This window comes from Homalodisca vitripennis, chromosome 5 (assembly GCF_021130785.1).
Source record: "Homalodisca vitripennis isolate AUS2020 chromosome 5, UT_GWSS_2.1, whole genome shotgun sequence".
Classification (NCBI taxonomy): Eukaryota; Metazoa; Arthropoda; class Insecta; order Hemiptera; family Cicadellidae; genus Homalodisca; species Homalodisca vitripennis.
This window is the reverse complement of record NC_060211.1, coordinates 100,384,178-100,401,357: the sequence shown is the minus strand read 5'-3', so window position 1 is coordinate 100,401,357 and position 17,180 is coordinate 100,384,178. Positions and strand designations below refer to the sequence as shown.

The 17,180-nt window shown below is 40.5% G+C and overlaps 1 protein-coding gene across 1 annotated transcript; it reads left to right on the top strand.

The window, feature by feature from the left end:
* The first annotated feature begins 201 nt into the window (after positions 1–201).
* On the top strand, positions 202–1,839 carry LOC124363563 (proline-rich extensin-like protein EPR1). Its single transcript, XM_046818816.1, has one exon. The coding sequence runs from the start codon at positions 202–204 to the stop codon at positions 1,837–1,839; it is 1,638 nt and encodes a 545-aa protein (XP_046674772.1).
* The last annotated feature ends 15,341 nt before the right edge of the window (positions 1,840–17,180 follow it).

Here is a 17,180-nt window from a genome sequence, read left to right as displayed (position 1 = left end):
ATGAGCCGGGGAGAATAAAGGATATTGAACCCGGCTCATAAGACTCCTTCCCATTCCCCCTCCCTCTAGACTCCCCTTTACTCATCCTCCCCCACTCCCTCCCCATCCCCGTTTTCCCACTACCTCCCCCTCCTCCCCTATCCTCCCCTCCCTTCCCTTCGCCCCCCTCCCCGTCCTCCCCCCCTCCCTCTACTCCGCTCCATGACCCGCTTCTCTCCTCCTCCCCCCCCTCCCCTCCTCCCCCCTCCCCCCGCCCCTAACCCTCCTCCTCCAGTCCCCTCCCCTTACGCGCTCCCTGTCTCTCGCCCCCTCCCACTCCCCACTCCAGCCTCCGTCCTCTGCTTCCCTCCTCCTCCTAGGTTCTCCGCTCCCCTCCCTCCCTCCCCCCCGCCCCTCCACCTTCGTTCCCCCTCGCTCCCGTGTTTCCTCCTCTCCCCCCCCTCCCTCCTCCCTCCTCTTCTCTCCCTCTTCCTCCCAACACATCCCCCCCCACCCTTCCCTCCTCCTCCCCCTCCACTCCCTCGCCCCCTCATTTCCATTCTCTTCCCCACTCTCCGCCCCACCTCCCTCCGACGCCCGTCCCCTCCCCGCTTTTTTCCCAATCCCTCTCTCCTTCCGCCCCCCATCCCATCCCGCTCGCTCCCCCTCCCGTCCCCCCCTCCTGCTCCCACCCACCTACCCTCCCCGTATCCTCCGCTCCCGCCCTGTCCCTCCTCCCTCCCTCGCCTCCCCCCTCCTCTCCTCTGTCCACACCTTCCGTCCGATTCGGAGATTATCCCCCACCCTCTCCCTTCCTCTCCCCCCTCTCCCCCCCTTCGCCCCCCCCCTCCTCGCTTCCCTCCTCCCCTTTTCCTCCCCCCCTCTTCCCCCTACCTCCTCCCCCTCCTACTCCCGCTCTCCCGGCTCGCCTCCACTCCCCTCCCCTCTCTCTCCACTTCACCTTCCGCCCCCAACATATCCTCCATTCCCTCCCTTCCCCTCCTCCCCCCCTCCTACCCTACTCCTCCTCCCTCCTTCCCGATCCTCCTCGCCCCCCATCTCCTAAGCTCCCCTCCCTCCACCTCCCTCGTCCTCCCCCCCCCGCCTCCCCTCACGTCCCCCGCCTCCCCCCGTGCTCCCTCTCTCCTCCATCCACTCCACCCCATCCGTCCCCCCGTCCACTCCCCTCACTGCTTCCTCCTCGCGTCCCCCATCCTTCCTTGCCCCATCGCCCCCCTCACCCCCGAATCCTCCTCCCCCGACCCCTTCCCTCCCCTCCACTCTCGTGCCTCCCTCCTGTACCCTACCCGCCTCCTCAACCCCACTCTCCACTCTCCCCCCCTCTCCCCTCCTCCCCTTTCCCATCGGTCCCGCCTTCCCTCCCACCCCTCCTCCCTCCACCCCTTCCGCCTCCCCCCACTCGGCGCCTGTTTCCCCCTCCCCCCCCTCCAGGACTCCCCCCCTCCCTTCCCGCCCCCTCGCCCCGTCCGCCCAATCCCTCTGCGCACCCCCGACACCTCTCCCCCTCCCCTCCTGAGTTCCCCCCCCCCTCCCTTCATCCTTCCTCCTATCACTCTCCATGCCCCCCCTCTTCCCCCCATCCCCCCCCCACCTTCTCCTCCTCCCCCTCTTCCTCCCTTCCTACTCACACATCCTCCTCCACCCGCCTCCCCCTCTCGGTCCTCCTTCCCTTTCCCCCTCCTTCCCTCTCACCTCCCTCCCCTCTCCCCTCCCTCCATTCCTCCTACCCCGTCTCCCCCTCCCACTTCCCTCCTACCCTCCCCCACCGCACCTCTCCTTCCCCATCCTCATCCCCAGCTCCCTCCCTCTGTTCTCAACTCTCCCGTTCCCACTTCCTGACCCTCCCTCTCCACCCCACTCTCTCCCCTCCCCCTCCCCCCCTCCTCCCTCCACCTCCATCCCCGCTCGCCCCCCTCTCCCCCCCCATCCCCCTCCCCTTCCCCTCCTCCTCCCCGTCTCTTTCCCTCCACCTCCTCCTCTCCTCTTGCGCTCCTCTCCCCCCCGCACCCTTCTCCTCCCCTATCCCATCCCTCAACCCCCGCCCCTCCAATCCACTCCCCCTCCTTCCCCTGTCCTTCCCCCGTCCGTCCCCCCTCTCCCTCTCCCAGTCCCTCCCTCGCCCCTCCTTCCATTCCCACCCCACCCCACAAAGGAGGATCTCCCTCTGTTAATTTCTTCAAAAGAAGAACCAACAAATGCCTCTCCCCCAAAGTTGAAGAATTATAAACCAGGAAACCCTGAATTCTGCATAAGGGAAAACAAGAAAATCCATGGGAGGCAAGAAATCCCGTCCATAGAGTAGCGGGGGTACAAAGAACGAAAACAGGAACCTTGATCAGAAGAAGAGCAGAGGTATCAGGCATCTGGACCTAAAACCCTTCCGCACAGTCTAAAGAGAAATCACGATGACGTTCGAACAAGGCGCTTCAGATGGTATATTGCGCCTTCCTAAAATCTCTCGACTGAGGATCTCCCAGTCGGGCAGTCACCGGAAGTCAGAAACTTCAAGATCGGATGGGGGACCATCACCTTAGCAAAGTTTAGCACTCTTTTGTACACAGCCGAACTGACTGGGTGAGCATGCAGTAAAACTAGATTCCCCCACCTGAAGGATTTGGCAATACGACATCGGTTGTACTTCCTCCTTACTAACTCCTAGCCCGAATGAAGATTCCATCCGCCTGCTGCCTCCCAAGTGGCTTTCACATCGGGAGTAAACCAGGAGTGGCCAGAAGATTCGCTAATTTTCAAAGGTTCGCCAAGGGTTGTTTGAGGCGGAAAGCCAAATAATAACTCGGAAAGGATACCGCCTATGTGACTTTTTCATGCTGGGCAGTATTAAAGGCAAATTTGGATCCTATAGTTGTTGATTCCCCAGGTGGTCTGATTTTCCGCATGAAAGGCAATGTGAGCAGATCGAAGATTGCGATAAACCGTTCGGCGTGAGAAGGCTGAGATAGAATGGGGAAGTAGTCACATGGGCGATTCCGTCCCAAAGACACCTTCTTTTTAAAGATATTGAGACAAACTGTGAACCATTTATCGGAAAACTTAAGTGGCGGGGATTCCAAAAGTGTTGAAAGAAAATGGGTTACGAAGTGCTTTGCACCGTGAGCTGCGCGTAGCACGTACCCGGGCAATGGGAACAACAAACAAACTTGGAGAAGGCAACCACACAAACAAGTATGAACTTATTTCCGGACTTTCTACTGCGAGAAGGCCTCAACATAGTCAATGAAAACCTTCTCCAAAGGTTTTTCCGCCACCTCAGATGACAAAAGACCCACCTTGGTATTTTGAGCGGGTTTGGCTATAGCGAGCACCCATATCACCATAACGTACTCGAGCTGAAATAGTCCCGGTCCATACCTTTCCAGATGAACTGATCCCAAATCTCATCCGCGATGGTCTTATTTATGAATTCCTAGATGTCCGCCCACAGAGAAGAATGAAAATACTGAAAGACCATCGTTAAAGAAAGCCTTGCAAGCACTAACTTAGGTTTTCTCCGCTTGCTTGTCTCGGCAGCATAGAGCACCTCGTACAGAAAATAAGTAGGTGGTCACCTCCGTTTTTAAGCTCATTGATGACAGCAGTCAGCTCGGGATCCTTAAGTTGGTGTGGAACAATTCCGAAAATGCCAGAGGAAAGTCTGGAGCACCGTCCACAACATGCGGCTCTGATAATTCCTGGTGGTCGTTGGTAAAAAGGTGATACATGCGAGACAGAGTGTCCGCTATGTATATTTTGAGTGCCCTCGCACGTGCTGCACTGTGAACTTAATGGCAGAAATTGGACTAACCCAGCGACAATCCTTCCCGACAGACGGGGTGGCAAGGACCAAGAAAGTGCCTGTTTGTCGTTTCCAAAAAAATTCTTTATGTTCAGTAACCGCCTGAACTTGTTAATCCCAAAACACCTACAGCCCAAAACATTCCAGCTCATAAAACAAACCAACTCTTCTTCTCACAAGGGGTTAACGTGCGTGAAGCATAGGCCTAAGGGCTGCCGGATACCATCTACTTCTTTGCGATAAAACAGCTGCAACGTCTAAGGAGGAAGCATCAGTTGCAAGACGAACTTACGACTGAAATCAGCATACCAAGACTGGAGGCCTGCATCACTGCCTCTTCAGCGCTCAAAAGCATTCTGTTGCGCTTTCACCCCACTCAAACTTGCACCCTTTTTTCCTAAGAGAGTTCAGATGGGCCGCCACTTCACAACATTGGGGAAATGAAACGACGATTAAATTTATCATTCCCACAAAACGGGCAATCCCTTGGCATCCTTAGGATAAGGAAACTCCCGATGCCTGGGTTCTCTCTGGATCAATACAAAACACCTCGAGAATAGACAAGATGACCCAGAAACGATATTTCAGGCTGAGCAAAACGCAACCATTTCAGATTGACGGTAATGAGGCCAGAACTCTCTGCAGCCTAGTTAGAAACTTCCTCTATGATGATTATCCAAGAAGTGCTCCTCATAACTCTCACTGTACACAAGCAGGTCATCCAGCTAGTTGAACACGAACTTTAAATTTGACATCATGAAAGATAGAATCCAGGAGTCTGGTGATATTTGGGCCCCCACCAGCCAAGCCCATAGGCAACTCGGGGTGAACTGGTACAAAATTCCTAAGGCACAACGAAAAAGCAGTGAGAGGTCGAGACTCGTGTTTTTAGTGGAATCTGATGTGTATGCCAGTTAAGAAACCCCAAAAATGGGGAAATACTTGGCCTTACCAAACTCAGTCGAAAGCAAATGCAAATCGGGGAGAGGCTTCGGATTCAATTTTCTATCTGAGATCATTGACATTCGATAATCCCAGACCAATCTGGACTTCCCATTATGTTCGGGCACTAGAAACGCTGTGACTGGAAATATTTGAAGCAAGAACGTCTCGTCACGACCCACTCTTAAGTAAATCATCAATCATATTTCTCAGAATCCTCCATCTTGGGCAGCAAGCTTATAAGGATGGGAACGTACAGGACGGTGTGTCTGTAAGACAATCTCGTATTCCAAGCGATTGGGTCCGTCACCCAGTTTTGTCCGTAAAGGGACTTCAGGAAAACTGGAACAAATCATGCCTTATGTCCTCAGCCTGCTTTCGGCGTACAGCTGTCCTATTTGGTCAGAGGATCAAGCTCTTTCTTCCCATCTCTAAGGCAGCAGTCCCACGAACTCGACATCAGAAAAGGGAACGAGCACCCGCCTGGCGAAGCAAAGAAAACAGACTGGGAGGCCAAAATCCAAAATCATGCCAGTTTTTCACGATAAAAATCTGCTCCCATAGATGAAAGTAACAGTCATGGTCTTAGCCACCAAAAGAGCTCCATCCCAAGAGAAAATAATTTAATTTTGATGTGAATCTGGGCACTACAGATAATATAAAGTGTGCGCTGAAGCAGTCCAGCAGATAAGTGACTGGCTGCACCTGCCGTATTACCCGAGATTTAGTCTTTCAAAAACGACAAAGAATCAGGCTGCTGCTGACCCAAATCAACCGAGGGCCTTTCTGCACCACATTCCCCACAAGCACAATCCAGTTTGTGGGCAGGTTGAGCGGGCACCCTTACTCCCCTGCGCAGACCCCCCCAGAGCAGCAAACTCCCCTCTCGGACCAACGATGATAACTGTCCCCCAAGTCTATTTCTTTTCTGTTTTTCTTTCTGTTCTTGTATAAACCACTACACTTTTACCATTCAAAATTAGGTACATATTTGCCCTCAAAATTAACTTTACGGCCGAGTTCGGCCTTACTCGCCGCAAGCTTACTAGTTTTTTTTAATTAATTGGACAAAACGGTCTAATTATGTCCCACTTGCATGCACCATAACAGGTAGGTAGGCTGCCTACAAGGAAGGAGCAGTGCCGCTGGCACAGACTGCACCGAGCATGTACCGCCCCCGGAGGCAAGTGAGAAGATGCTCGACAGTGGCCCTCCCATTGCTCATCCCGCATCCTGACCCCCTAGAGATGATGGAGAGCGGTTCCAAAACCGCAATAATGATTTCTGGACGGCTCAAAAAATCAAACGGGAGCGTTCTTCATTTCATGCCCTCCAAAATAAGGCTCACCAACTCCGTTTCCGCTCAACTCAAGCGCAAGACCCGGGCTACATCCCTAATCTCCCCACAACATGGCTCAACGTCTCGTCTGGTGCCTGAGACGGTAAACGCGTCCACCCGCAAGCTGCTCCCTAACCCAGCAGTAACAAAGAACTCCAAAGATCTCGGCGTGGAACTGGGTCAAAGGTGGCACCTCTCTAAGCAGTCTATACGAGTCAAAAGAGGCCTTAAGGAAAACTGCGCTATAATCTGCCATAGCATGGCAACTGTCCATATCCAGAAATACTCTCAGCTTAAAAACGTACCAGAAAAAATGGATAAGTAAATTATGTCAAGTCCACAACTCTGGGGAAGTGTTTTTGTAACACACTCCCAAAGGATGGAGAATTTGCCATAGCTAGAAAAGGAAGGCTCAACGATAATGAGAGCCTCACCAGCCGCTTCCCAGAGAGTCCACTACCCATCGGAGACATAGTAACTCTGGGAGGCTCGAAAGAAAAGAGCCGTGGATGGTTAGCAAAAGTAATGGTAGTGGGAACCTCCGTTGAGTGACAGCGGTAAATAGTACCCCCTTCTCCTTCACCGAGCGCACCCTCACTCAAACCAACAAGGGCTTGTTTTAATTATTACAGCCGAAAAACCCAACTTTTAAAATGCAGAGTCAAAACTAGGAGCCGACTAAGTAAAACTATTCTAGTCCACTGGCAATGTACAAGCTAGAGATGCCAACTAGCCTTTGCTACCCTGGACATGGAAGTGACTCAAAAATAATATCGACCTTCTAATACCTCCATTCGGTTAAACAAAACTCAATTCATGTTTTTAATTTGGAACTCTGCCATACCATGCTGCGGACCAACGCTATACAAGCCCTAATTGAGCTCTTAATCCCTCACATCTCCCTCGGCTTCTGTCCTCTCGCCAGACCTCAAAAACCAACTCGGGCTTTTGCGTAGATGTTCGGCACCGAGGGAAAAAAAGCCTATACCAAACAATAAAGTCAAATAAATAAACATAAACAACAAAGCGTACGCAAAATTACTTATAACCTCAGTGGACTCAACTCACAAAAGGCTTACACTGACGAGTCCAAGTGAAAACTCAATACCTGCCACCTAATAGAAGGATATCCCTGCAAATATACACTAACCACGAACCTACAAACTCAAGAGCAATATATATAACAAAACAACAACATTGATAGGGGAGAAGTAGAGTACCGTATAGATAAATTTAGCGTTAAGCAATTTAAGAGTCCCGTGCTCCCTGCAAAGGGTAAGCTCAGAAGCAATACTCTAACCAATTCCACCCGGTATCCTGTGCTAGTTGCAAGCTTCCTAATGAAAAAGTTGTGTACTCTAACTCCCCCCCTACCTAACACTATCCTACACCAACAAACAAAAACCAGAACTGAGAGACAGCTGAAGCAGAGCAGCTACCACGCCTGGCTACCATGTGTAACCCGCACATCGCCCTCGCACCACCCACAGCAGACCAACAGGGAAGCGCGTGCCATGGTGGCGAACGGGATGGCCGAACATAAACTAAACTATGTAAAAAAGAAAAGAACACCAGTGTGTCATTAATAACTCAGTTTCATTTACTACTACCATAACATGGGCCCAATCCATTCATATAAAATGTATATATATACTATAAAAAAAAAAAATTAAAAATGCCCACATTATATACCTCAACCAATTTCTTGATCCATGGTGCACCCTGCATACCAAAATTAGAAACCCATAATTTGAAACACAAGAAATGCCAATTCCACCCGTGATCCTTCGCTAAGGCGGGCTTCCTAAAATAAATCGCAAGAAATAACTAAATAATAACTAAAACTAAACTTAAAATTAAATAACAAAATATAAACTTATATAAATGCAACAATAACAAATATCACAGGTATCACAGATTTGACTGGTAGGTATGTCATCATGGTGCCCGTTCCTTCAGCAGAGCGCAAAGGCGAAGGATTCTCTGCGAGCCACGCATGATGGAGGAGATTGACAGGATAAAACAATTCATTCCCTTGGACCCTGAAACCAGGTACATCCTAGTACCATTTAAAGTTAATAAAATTATAATTAGTTGCCAAAACAATATAGATTTTTAATAAAGTAAAGTTGCCAAAAGTTTATCTATCAAGAATTTTTAATTAAGCTTAAATTACCAAAATTTCAAAAATATCCCAGACCAATCAATTACAGATAAAAATTAAAATAAACCTTAAAATAAGAAGCTGTAACATTAGAAAACAAAAAAAAACAAGATAAAACCATAAAAGACTAAAACAATAAGTTATACAGAAAATTTATTCGATTAGTACTCATAGCCTACCAGTACGTAACAAATTGGTTAAAACCATTTTTAAAACAGGCATATTTCGACAGAAATGAGGCCACACAATTGTGAAAAGCAGGGGAAGGGCATCCTGCCACTTAAATATAAAATTCCCACTCAAAACAACAACCCAAAGAAAGTTAGTATGAAAATCCCCTCTGATCACAGAACAAAATTAATCTTTTTTACTCTTGTGTGAAAGAAAAAAATTTTAATGATTCTGAAAAAAACTATGATAGGCCCAAAAGAACGAGCCTAATAACGAAGAATCTAAATTTAAATTTGAGATGGCAGAAGGCCTTAAATTATACCAAGTAGGCTATAAGGGGAGTTTATGGGCATAAAAGACCCGAAGAATCGTTACATCTCTCAGAAAGGCTTACATTTAGCAAAATGAACCTCAGCATCTCTCAGGGTATTGTTTACAAAACTAACATAACAAGTGATCACATAACAAACTATAATGGCTGCAGAATAATAAAGAACTGTAACATAAGCCTAGTGACTGGTCCCTCACTGAGAGACAGAAAAATAATTAAGCTGAAGAGAAAGGTGAAAACTAATAAAATGTGTAAGAGAAATAATTTGAAAGCCAAATTAAAATATTAGTAAAACAGCCAGAGTACTAAACTTTAAAAAGGCCAAGCTACAATTTTGGAAAAAACCATGTGCTCTTAACCTTGCACAGTTTGAAAAAATAAAAAATAAATCACTAAATATTTAAAAGAAAGCAAAACTTACCTCATCAGTGAGGGGCCGTAAACCTAGCCGCACAGAATAGACAGGAAAACTAGCTCAAGCAAATCTAACAAAATAACTTTAAATAAACCAAAATTTAAACAGGACCTACACCTACCTAGACACTACAGCTCAGAGTCTTTTCTACTGCCACTCTCCGAAAGGCCAAACGCCTTATCAAAAGGTCAGGTCCCTCCTAGCAGCCAATAAACCACACACACACTATATAAAACACCAATGAGCCGGGGAGATATAAGGTATATTGAACCGGCTCATACGCAGAGCTGTGGAAAGATCTTCTTTCGTACTGAAAATGCTAATTTAAATTCTATATTTATTTATTCTATAAAATTATACCTTTTATGATTTAATCATAATATACTTGTTTCAAAGTACCTTAAGGGGCACAATTCAGTGTAGTAATTAGAAGTCACATGTTCTTTCAAGAAATGTTTTTTTCAGTAATATAGTAATTTATTAAACAATAATAATATAATAATAATAATAAAATCTTTATTGCATCAGACAATATATCATTGTATCGCAATCGTCAAAATATGACCAACGTTAAAACCACAGTTAATTAAATACAACCATTTATACACAGTCAGACATACATTTTCTACATTTAAGCAAATACAGCCACACTGCCTTCAGATCCAACAATTTCAGTCATATAATCGTTTTAATTATCCCGTTTTAATTAAACGACCGTAGTAAAATATACATACTGTTTTGAATTAGTCAAATAAAGGAAAATACATTTGAAAGAATTAAATGTATACAGTTAAGATGTTACAATTGAAACGATATACAATAGAGGGATGTTCGCCTTCACGAAATCTCGTCTACTCCCTCTTTAAGGACTTCTTTCTTCTCAGTGCTCTCCGCTCCTCCTGCATTCACAACCTAATCAGTCATCTTCTCTCTTCATTGTTTACAGGTAGTCTAACCTTTTGTTACGATTTTGTTTGCAGAAAAAAATTAACTACTGTTTTAATATCACACTGTTTATCTTCTCTATTGGCATTCATTGCTGTTTTGCTATCTAAACGTTGTGTAAATTATACTATAAAGTACAAATATATCTCATATTTCTTGCAACAATTTACACTCAATAATAGAAGTTATTACACATGCCATACATGTAACAACTAAAATTCTCTGTTATAGTGTTATTGTTACATTATATTCTTTATTATAAACATTTTCTATTATTCTGACGTTATTACGCTTTAATATAGTACACAGCATGTACCAATTTGCATAGATCATCCTGACTGTACCTATTATCAGCGGTTTAAACAAGGTATGAGTACGTTACACTGAAACACACACACACACACACACACACACATATGAATATATATATTTCAGTCATCTGTACACCTACACACTATTTATAATTTTTTTAATAGACCACCACTAATGGAATCTAATTAACAAAATGTAAAAATAAAAGATTAGGGTTTTACAAGGTAAGGAAATTGTTTTAAACTGTCTCAACAATATCTTGAGGTCATTTGTTACTGATACAAATCTGGCTTTTATTTCGATCAAATTATTCGATTGTAACAAATTCCATTTTATTAGATTGTATGGGTGAGAGGTGGTATAGTCATTTAATTGTATTGCTCAGATTAATCTCAATTTTTCGACTATTTTATTACGACTAAGAAAACTGGTAAAGCTTATTGCAAAATCTGTTAGCTAAATGACATGTTTTTTTCATCAACTGCAATCTAACTATTCCAGTCGTTTACTACGAAAAGGACTGAATGTATGACGTAGGTGATACGAGAGCATAGCACCTGCTTAATAGATTCTACAACATGTATTTATTTTACAGTACTTGGAGTTTACTTGCTTACAGTATTATATGGGATGAAGAATTTTATCTTAAGGGAAATTATTTGAAATGCATTGCAAATAAACATAAGTACTTGTCATTATTCATATAATATAACAAATAAGTACCAGTTAGTATATTAATTTGTAATACAACTGTTTTGTTGAAAGTAGTTTGGTTATATGTCAATACATTTAAAAGATTGTATCAACATTTTTGTCCTTAGACGAATAAAAACATTTAAATAATTACTTGTATTGTTGACGCACAGTTCTACGCTACGAGAAAGAACATGATTTAATTGTAACCGTTTACTTTTCCTAGTTAAATGTTGGCCTTTAAGATTCTCTTATTTGTGAGCGAATGTAAAGCAAGGCTTATTATTCGTCTGAATAAATAAGATTTTTAAATCTCTCTCTAAGGTTTCTCAACTTTCTCTAAATTATCTTTTATGTCGTCTATAATCTTTTCACCTTGGTTTTTGTTAAAAAAGACGTCTCGTCACAGTTATGATGGATTAAAAAAGGGTTTTGTAAAAATGGCACCCGTAAATTAAACACACCTCTTCAAGTGGTAATGTCTGTCATCATTTGTCTTCATGACCTTTTTGTGATAGGTATATTTTCTGTTTGTTTATGATGCTAACAACTAAACTTTACATTTTTGACTTAATGACGTAGCCAACTGATACTGCTAATAATAAAATTAAAGAATTAGCGCGTGAATTCTCATTATAGGCCTTGTAATTTTATATCAATATTAAGTATTAAAGTAAGGTTCTTATTCACGTATAAGAAAAATTGGTGTGATTTTCATAGTTATATTTAACGAGAAAATTAAAAACAGGCTTGATATAGAATTTTATTTATCCTGGTATATTTATAAACGATTTAGATGACGATTATGTTCATGAATTTTTAAAATGTTTAGTTTGTGTAGTAGTGATAATCACAAATTTTTTTAATGGGAAATATAAAACTAATTATTAAGTAAAAGAAATTAAGTGGAAGATTTATTATAAATAATTACTTAAAAGTTTCTAACAAATATTGGATTACTTTTAAAAGCCAGAGTATTTAATTATTCCAATTAATGTCACGAAAGAATTAAAGATTTGAACTTGTTTTCTATATGTTCTATTGTTTGAATATATCAAAATGTCAATATATTATTTAAAGAACCTTTATATTATTAGTAAGAATTTGCTAAACTCGTTAAAATTTAACCGTTTTTGTAAAAGGAATAAAGATTTCCTACGAAAGAATACGAAAAAATCATAATACATTATTTTGGTGTCTTTTGCAACTTTCATACAACATCCATGGTGTCTAAAAGTCACATACACGTGTCAAGTCTACTTGTCTACTTCAAAATATTTTCTGCAATTAAACGAGTCAGATGCAGCTAACGAAATAAAGGAGACGAACGTTACATGATAAATTTCGAACTGTTGTGAGACTTTCCGATGTTCGTGGGCCATTTTAACAGAGGTGTTTTGTTAGGAAAATATTTTTGTGATTTTAAAATAACTGCATAACATATTGTTGTGTATGACAATTTACCAACTAAATTTTATGATATTGCAATAATTTTCCTTGTAGGTTTAAACAAAATATGTTCCAGGTATACATTCTTCATTTAGTGACAACTGTGAGTTCGTTATTAGGTCCAATTGGTCAGAAGAGCCAAAACTCTTCCGCACATCACCTTCTTGATATAACCAAAGGCCGTTGAGGATACTTCATGAACACTGAAACTATGGGGCAGTGCCCTAGAGTCAAAACCATTCACGATCCAACATCAATGGTTCATAACATTTTATATATGCATGAATCTATTGAAAATTGGCATTGAATTTGAACGAAATAGATTTCTTAAGTATCACCTTTAGTCAACAGTGCCCATATTTACACCTAAGGCAGTTTTATATCCGTTTTAGACGACTTAAGAACGTTATATAAATGAGTGTATTTTGAGGTAGTTGTATAATTGTTTATGAACAAATCAAACATAATTTATTATGAGCCGTAAAAGCCTTCCTAAGCAACAGTTGGCATGCAAGTGTTATAAGCTTTTTAAGTACATTGTTACAGATAATCCATAATGTAAATATCAATCGAACGAAGCTTTTGATTGCTATGGGAACTGAGGAGAAGGAATTTAAATTCAACAAATGTTTCATACTCAACACAGTAGAATAGTCTAGTAGATGTAACAGAAGCATCGATTTAACATTGACTTTAACATTCTGTGTGAGTAGTTTTTAATAAAAAGAAGTTAACTCATGTATTTTGTTTCATTTTAAAATTTAAATGTGATAAACGTATACGGTGTAGTAAGTAGTTTCAAGAAATAAGAAATTGAGAATGACAAGATTGTAGATCTAAAACTTTGGAATTCTCACAGGCCAGAAATTTTCAGAGTATTAGGGCATCCGAGAGACAGAGAGGTTCTATTGGTTGTACCACCTGCCAACGGATAGCCTGGTGGTGTCTGCGTGTCGCACTATCCCTTCCTCTTAAAGCTCTAAGCTTAGGAGTCGCCCGAGTGGTGTTGAATGTGGAGGGTTCACTGACCCCCTGTCTGCACCGCCCGATATCCTCATCTACTGGAGCCGCTGAAAAGAGATACTGCTTGCTTCTGCACGTCCCTAATAGTGTTAGTCTGCATCTGGAAGCAAGTGTTCACTGCGTCTGTGAGAGGGAGAGCATCAAAAAGCATATCAACCAAGCTCATGAAGGCGGCTGGGTCATTCATCAGCTCTGACACAAATTTTCTAGGATTATTGAGCGCAGCATCCTCAATAGTGTCAGGGCCAATTTCACTGAGAGTCCCTCCAGTTTACTTGAGTTTTAAACTAATATGTGTTCAAATAATACAAGCATATTGGCAAGTTCCCAGGTAAAAGACTGTACTTGTATTCTTTAGTAGGGACGCAGTAATATTTTTGGATTATTCCTCGTATAGTTGTAAATCCCTGAAACTCTTCTTTTCCACTCAGGGGAGAATGAATATAAAACTTAAATATGTGTTTTTGGTCATAAACATATAATTAATTGAATAAAGCATAACACATTTAAATATTACAAAAAAGAACACTAATTTTTATTTTGCACTCCTCCCTTACTCGTAAACGTATAAAATGTTGCAAAGCTGTTCTCAATAATGATCACAGAATTTTATGGCATAATTTGAACTCCTATCTTTGAGTAATATAAAACTATTTGTAAAGTATTCATAAAATATTAAACATTTTATATAAAAACAAAAGCCTCCTTAATTATTCCATCAATGTATTATGTAATTGATGTTATTGAATAACAGGTGTTTTAGGGAACATAGAGTACACTTTACGACATTATGGTCTCATGTTCGGTTGTAAAATACGCATATCGGGTTCGAGTCATAACTAAAAATACAACATAAAATATGGATATTTTATATGAAACTGAACATAAAATATGGAAAGATACGATTCGTATTGGGTCGAATATGGCATTTACGGTCAAAGGTAAGATAAGGGAAATTTTATTGTAAAAACCTTACAAGATTATTTGACTTACTTATGTGTTGTGCGTTGAAATTAATTGGTCTAACATTTTCGTGAGATATTTCGAAAATGCATAGTATTCAATCTTATCAATAGTATGTGAGACTATTGGTTTTATAACTATTAGTTAGTTAGGCATGTAACTTGTGTTGCTTTGCTACTATAACAACAAAACGGATTTATATTTTCAAGCATTTACCACTCAATTTTGTTGTAGCATTGTTATTTCTATATTTATTATTACCATAAATGCGTTAAAATACTACTACCAGATTGCAATGGACGTTCATTTTGTTTTGCGCAATCTGCAACAATTAATTCGTATAATTTTTAATAGCCTTTTATTGCTTAGCAACAATATACTTTGGCAAATAAAATATTATTAAACCTTCATACGCAGAAAAAAATCGATTTAACCTAGAATATCTGTATCGGTCAATAAATACATATTTAATGTATCATAGTAATTTCTTTGGTTATGTTTTGGTCCAAATAAGTGAAAATGTACATTTTTTAAAATTATATATTTATTATTGTATTGAATGTATTTATGTATGCACATATATTAAAATTCTGTTTAATGCTATATCATTACACTCATAGTTGCAACTATTTTGGCTAACATATTCATAATTTTATATTAATGAAATGTTTTAAATAAGAATAAAAATAATGTGAAATAAAAGATACAATTGTAAAAATTTCTTACTAAAATTGGCTTGAAGTATGGTATATTTGAAATAATTTTGTTTACTAATTAATTAAAATTACAAACAGTTACTACCCACTCTCAATATGTTCAACCTAGTTGAGTGTTTTAGCCTTGTGAATATAGAAAATATACGCTGATGCTGATGGATGAGAGATATTTTTCAAGACTATTCTATCTCTTACTAGTCATTCCTGTTATGTTATGTATCAATGACCACCCATCCAAAAGACGTCTTGTTCTGCTACTGGATCTTTAATACAAGTATTATGGAGGTATCCGGTGACACTCTGGTGTTTGTGACAACTGGGTTGGGATGATTTGTTTAATAATGGGACACAATTAGTACTTGAATATGTGCGTATCTTAAAATTGCATTATTTACGCTATTTACATATTTTTGTCGTCTTGTACGACCATTTTTCGCAGAATACGGTCGCCTATTTTTGTAATTTTTAACAAGTTAAAGTCTTACATCTCGGCTAATTAGAAACATTTCCACTAGTTCTATGTATGTATGATTTTCTGAATGAAACATTATGACCACTATGGCAGCTTTGTGAGGTCGGGAAATCACTCATATCGCATGTGAAGTTAGGTGATTTGGAAATATTTAATATATTTGTACCCACCCATTTTCCTATAATTCGTTTAAATTTTAATCCCATTTGCTATATTTAATATTTCTTAATGTGAGTACAGATTAATTGAAAAACCGAAAGGGATATTGGCAGGTTTTCAAAAAGTTACAAACAAAATATGGGCTACAAGCATAACATAGACAACAAAATAAAAGTTATCGCAAAAGCAAACTTTGCATGCCAAAGCATTGTTGGCAAATTAAGTTGTCTTCAGTTGAACAAACTCGCTCAAGTTTGACGTCGGAATTTATCTGTTTCTACTTATATTTCGTTCTAATGTACTAACAGATGATCAATATTCATTCATTCTGTAATAGCTTTTAGTAATTAATAATACAGTATGTATGTTTAAATAAATTATAAATTGATTAAGATTTGTGGACTGCTTTTCCTGTAGTTGTAAACATAGGTGAATCAATAACAACATTAAAGATATGCCTTATTAAAGAATTACTTCTAATTCCATTTATTGCACTCATGATTTGGAGTTCAATACAAACAGCTCTCTTACTTCACATTAACACACATAAATCCATTTGTGGCACTCATGGTATGAAGACCAATACAAACGAGCCTTACTTCTAATGTTTACATGTAATTCCATTTATGGCACTCATGATTTGGAGTCCAATACAAACAGCTCTCTTACTTCACATTAACACACATAACTCCATTTGTGGCACTCATGGTATGAAGACCAATACAAACGAGCCTTACTTCTAATGTTTACATGTAATTCCATTTATGGCACTCATGATTTGGAGTCCAATACAAACAGCTCTCTTACTTCACATTAACACACATAACTCCATTTGTGGCACTCATGGTATGAAGACCAATACAAACGAGCCTTACTTCTAATGTTTACATGTAATTCCATTTATGGCACTCATGATATGTAACACAGGTAGCATATGAATTATACAGGTAGCAAATTCTTAGGCGACTATATAATAATGCTATAGTTAACTATAGTTACTGAGGTTGAGTGTATAATTCATAAAGTTTGTTCTTATTTTGTATTTCTACTCTGCCTGTACTCTTAAACAAACAGACAATTTAACTGAGCAGTTACTATATAAAATATTTTACTCATGGATAGAAAGAAATTCCATTAATATTATTCTTTTCAAATGATAAAAAAACATGGTTTTCTTTGATATATATATATATATATATATATATACAGGTGTAACTGAAATACACCGACAAACTTCAGGAGGTTGTTCCTGAGGTCAAAACGAACCAAAAAGTTCCTATAAATGTATGTCCT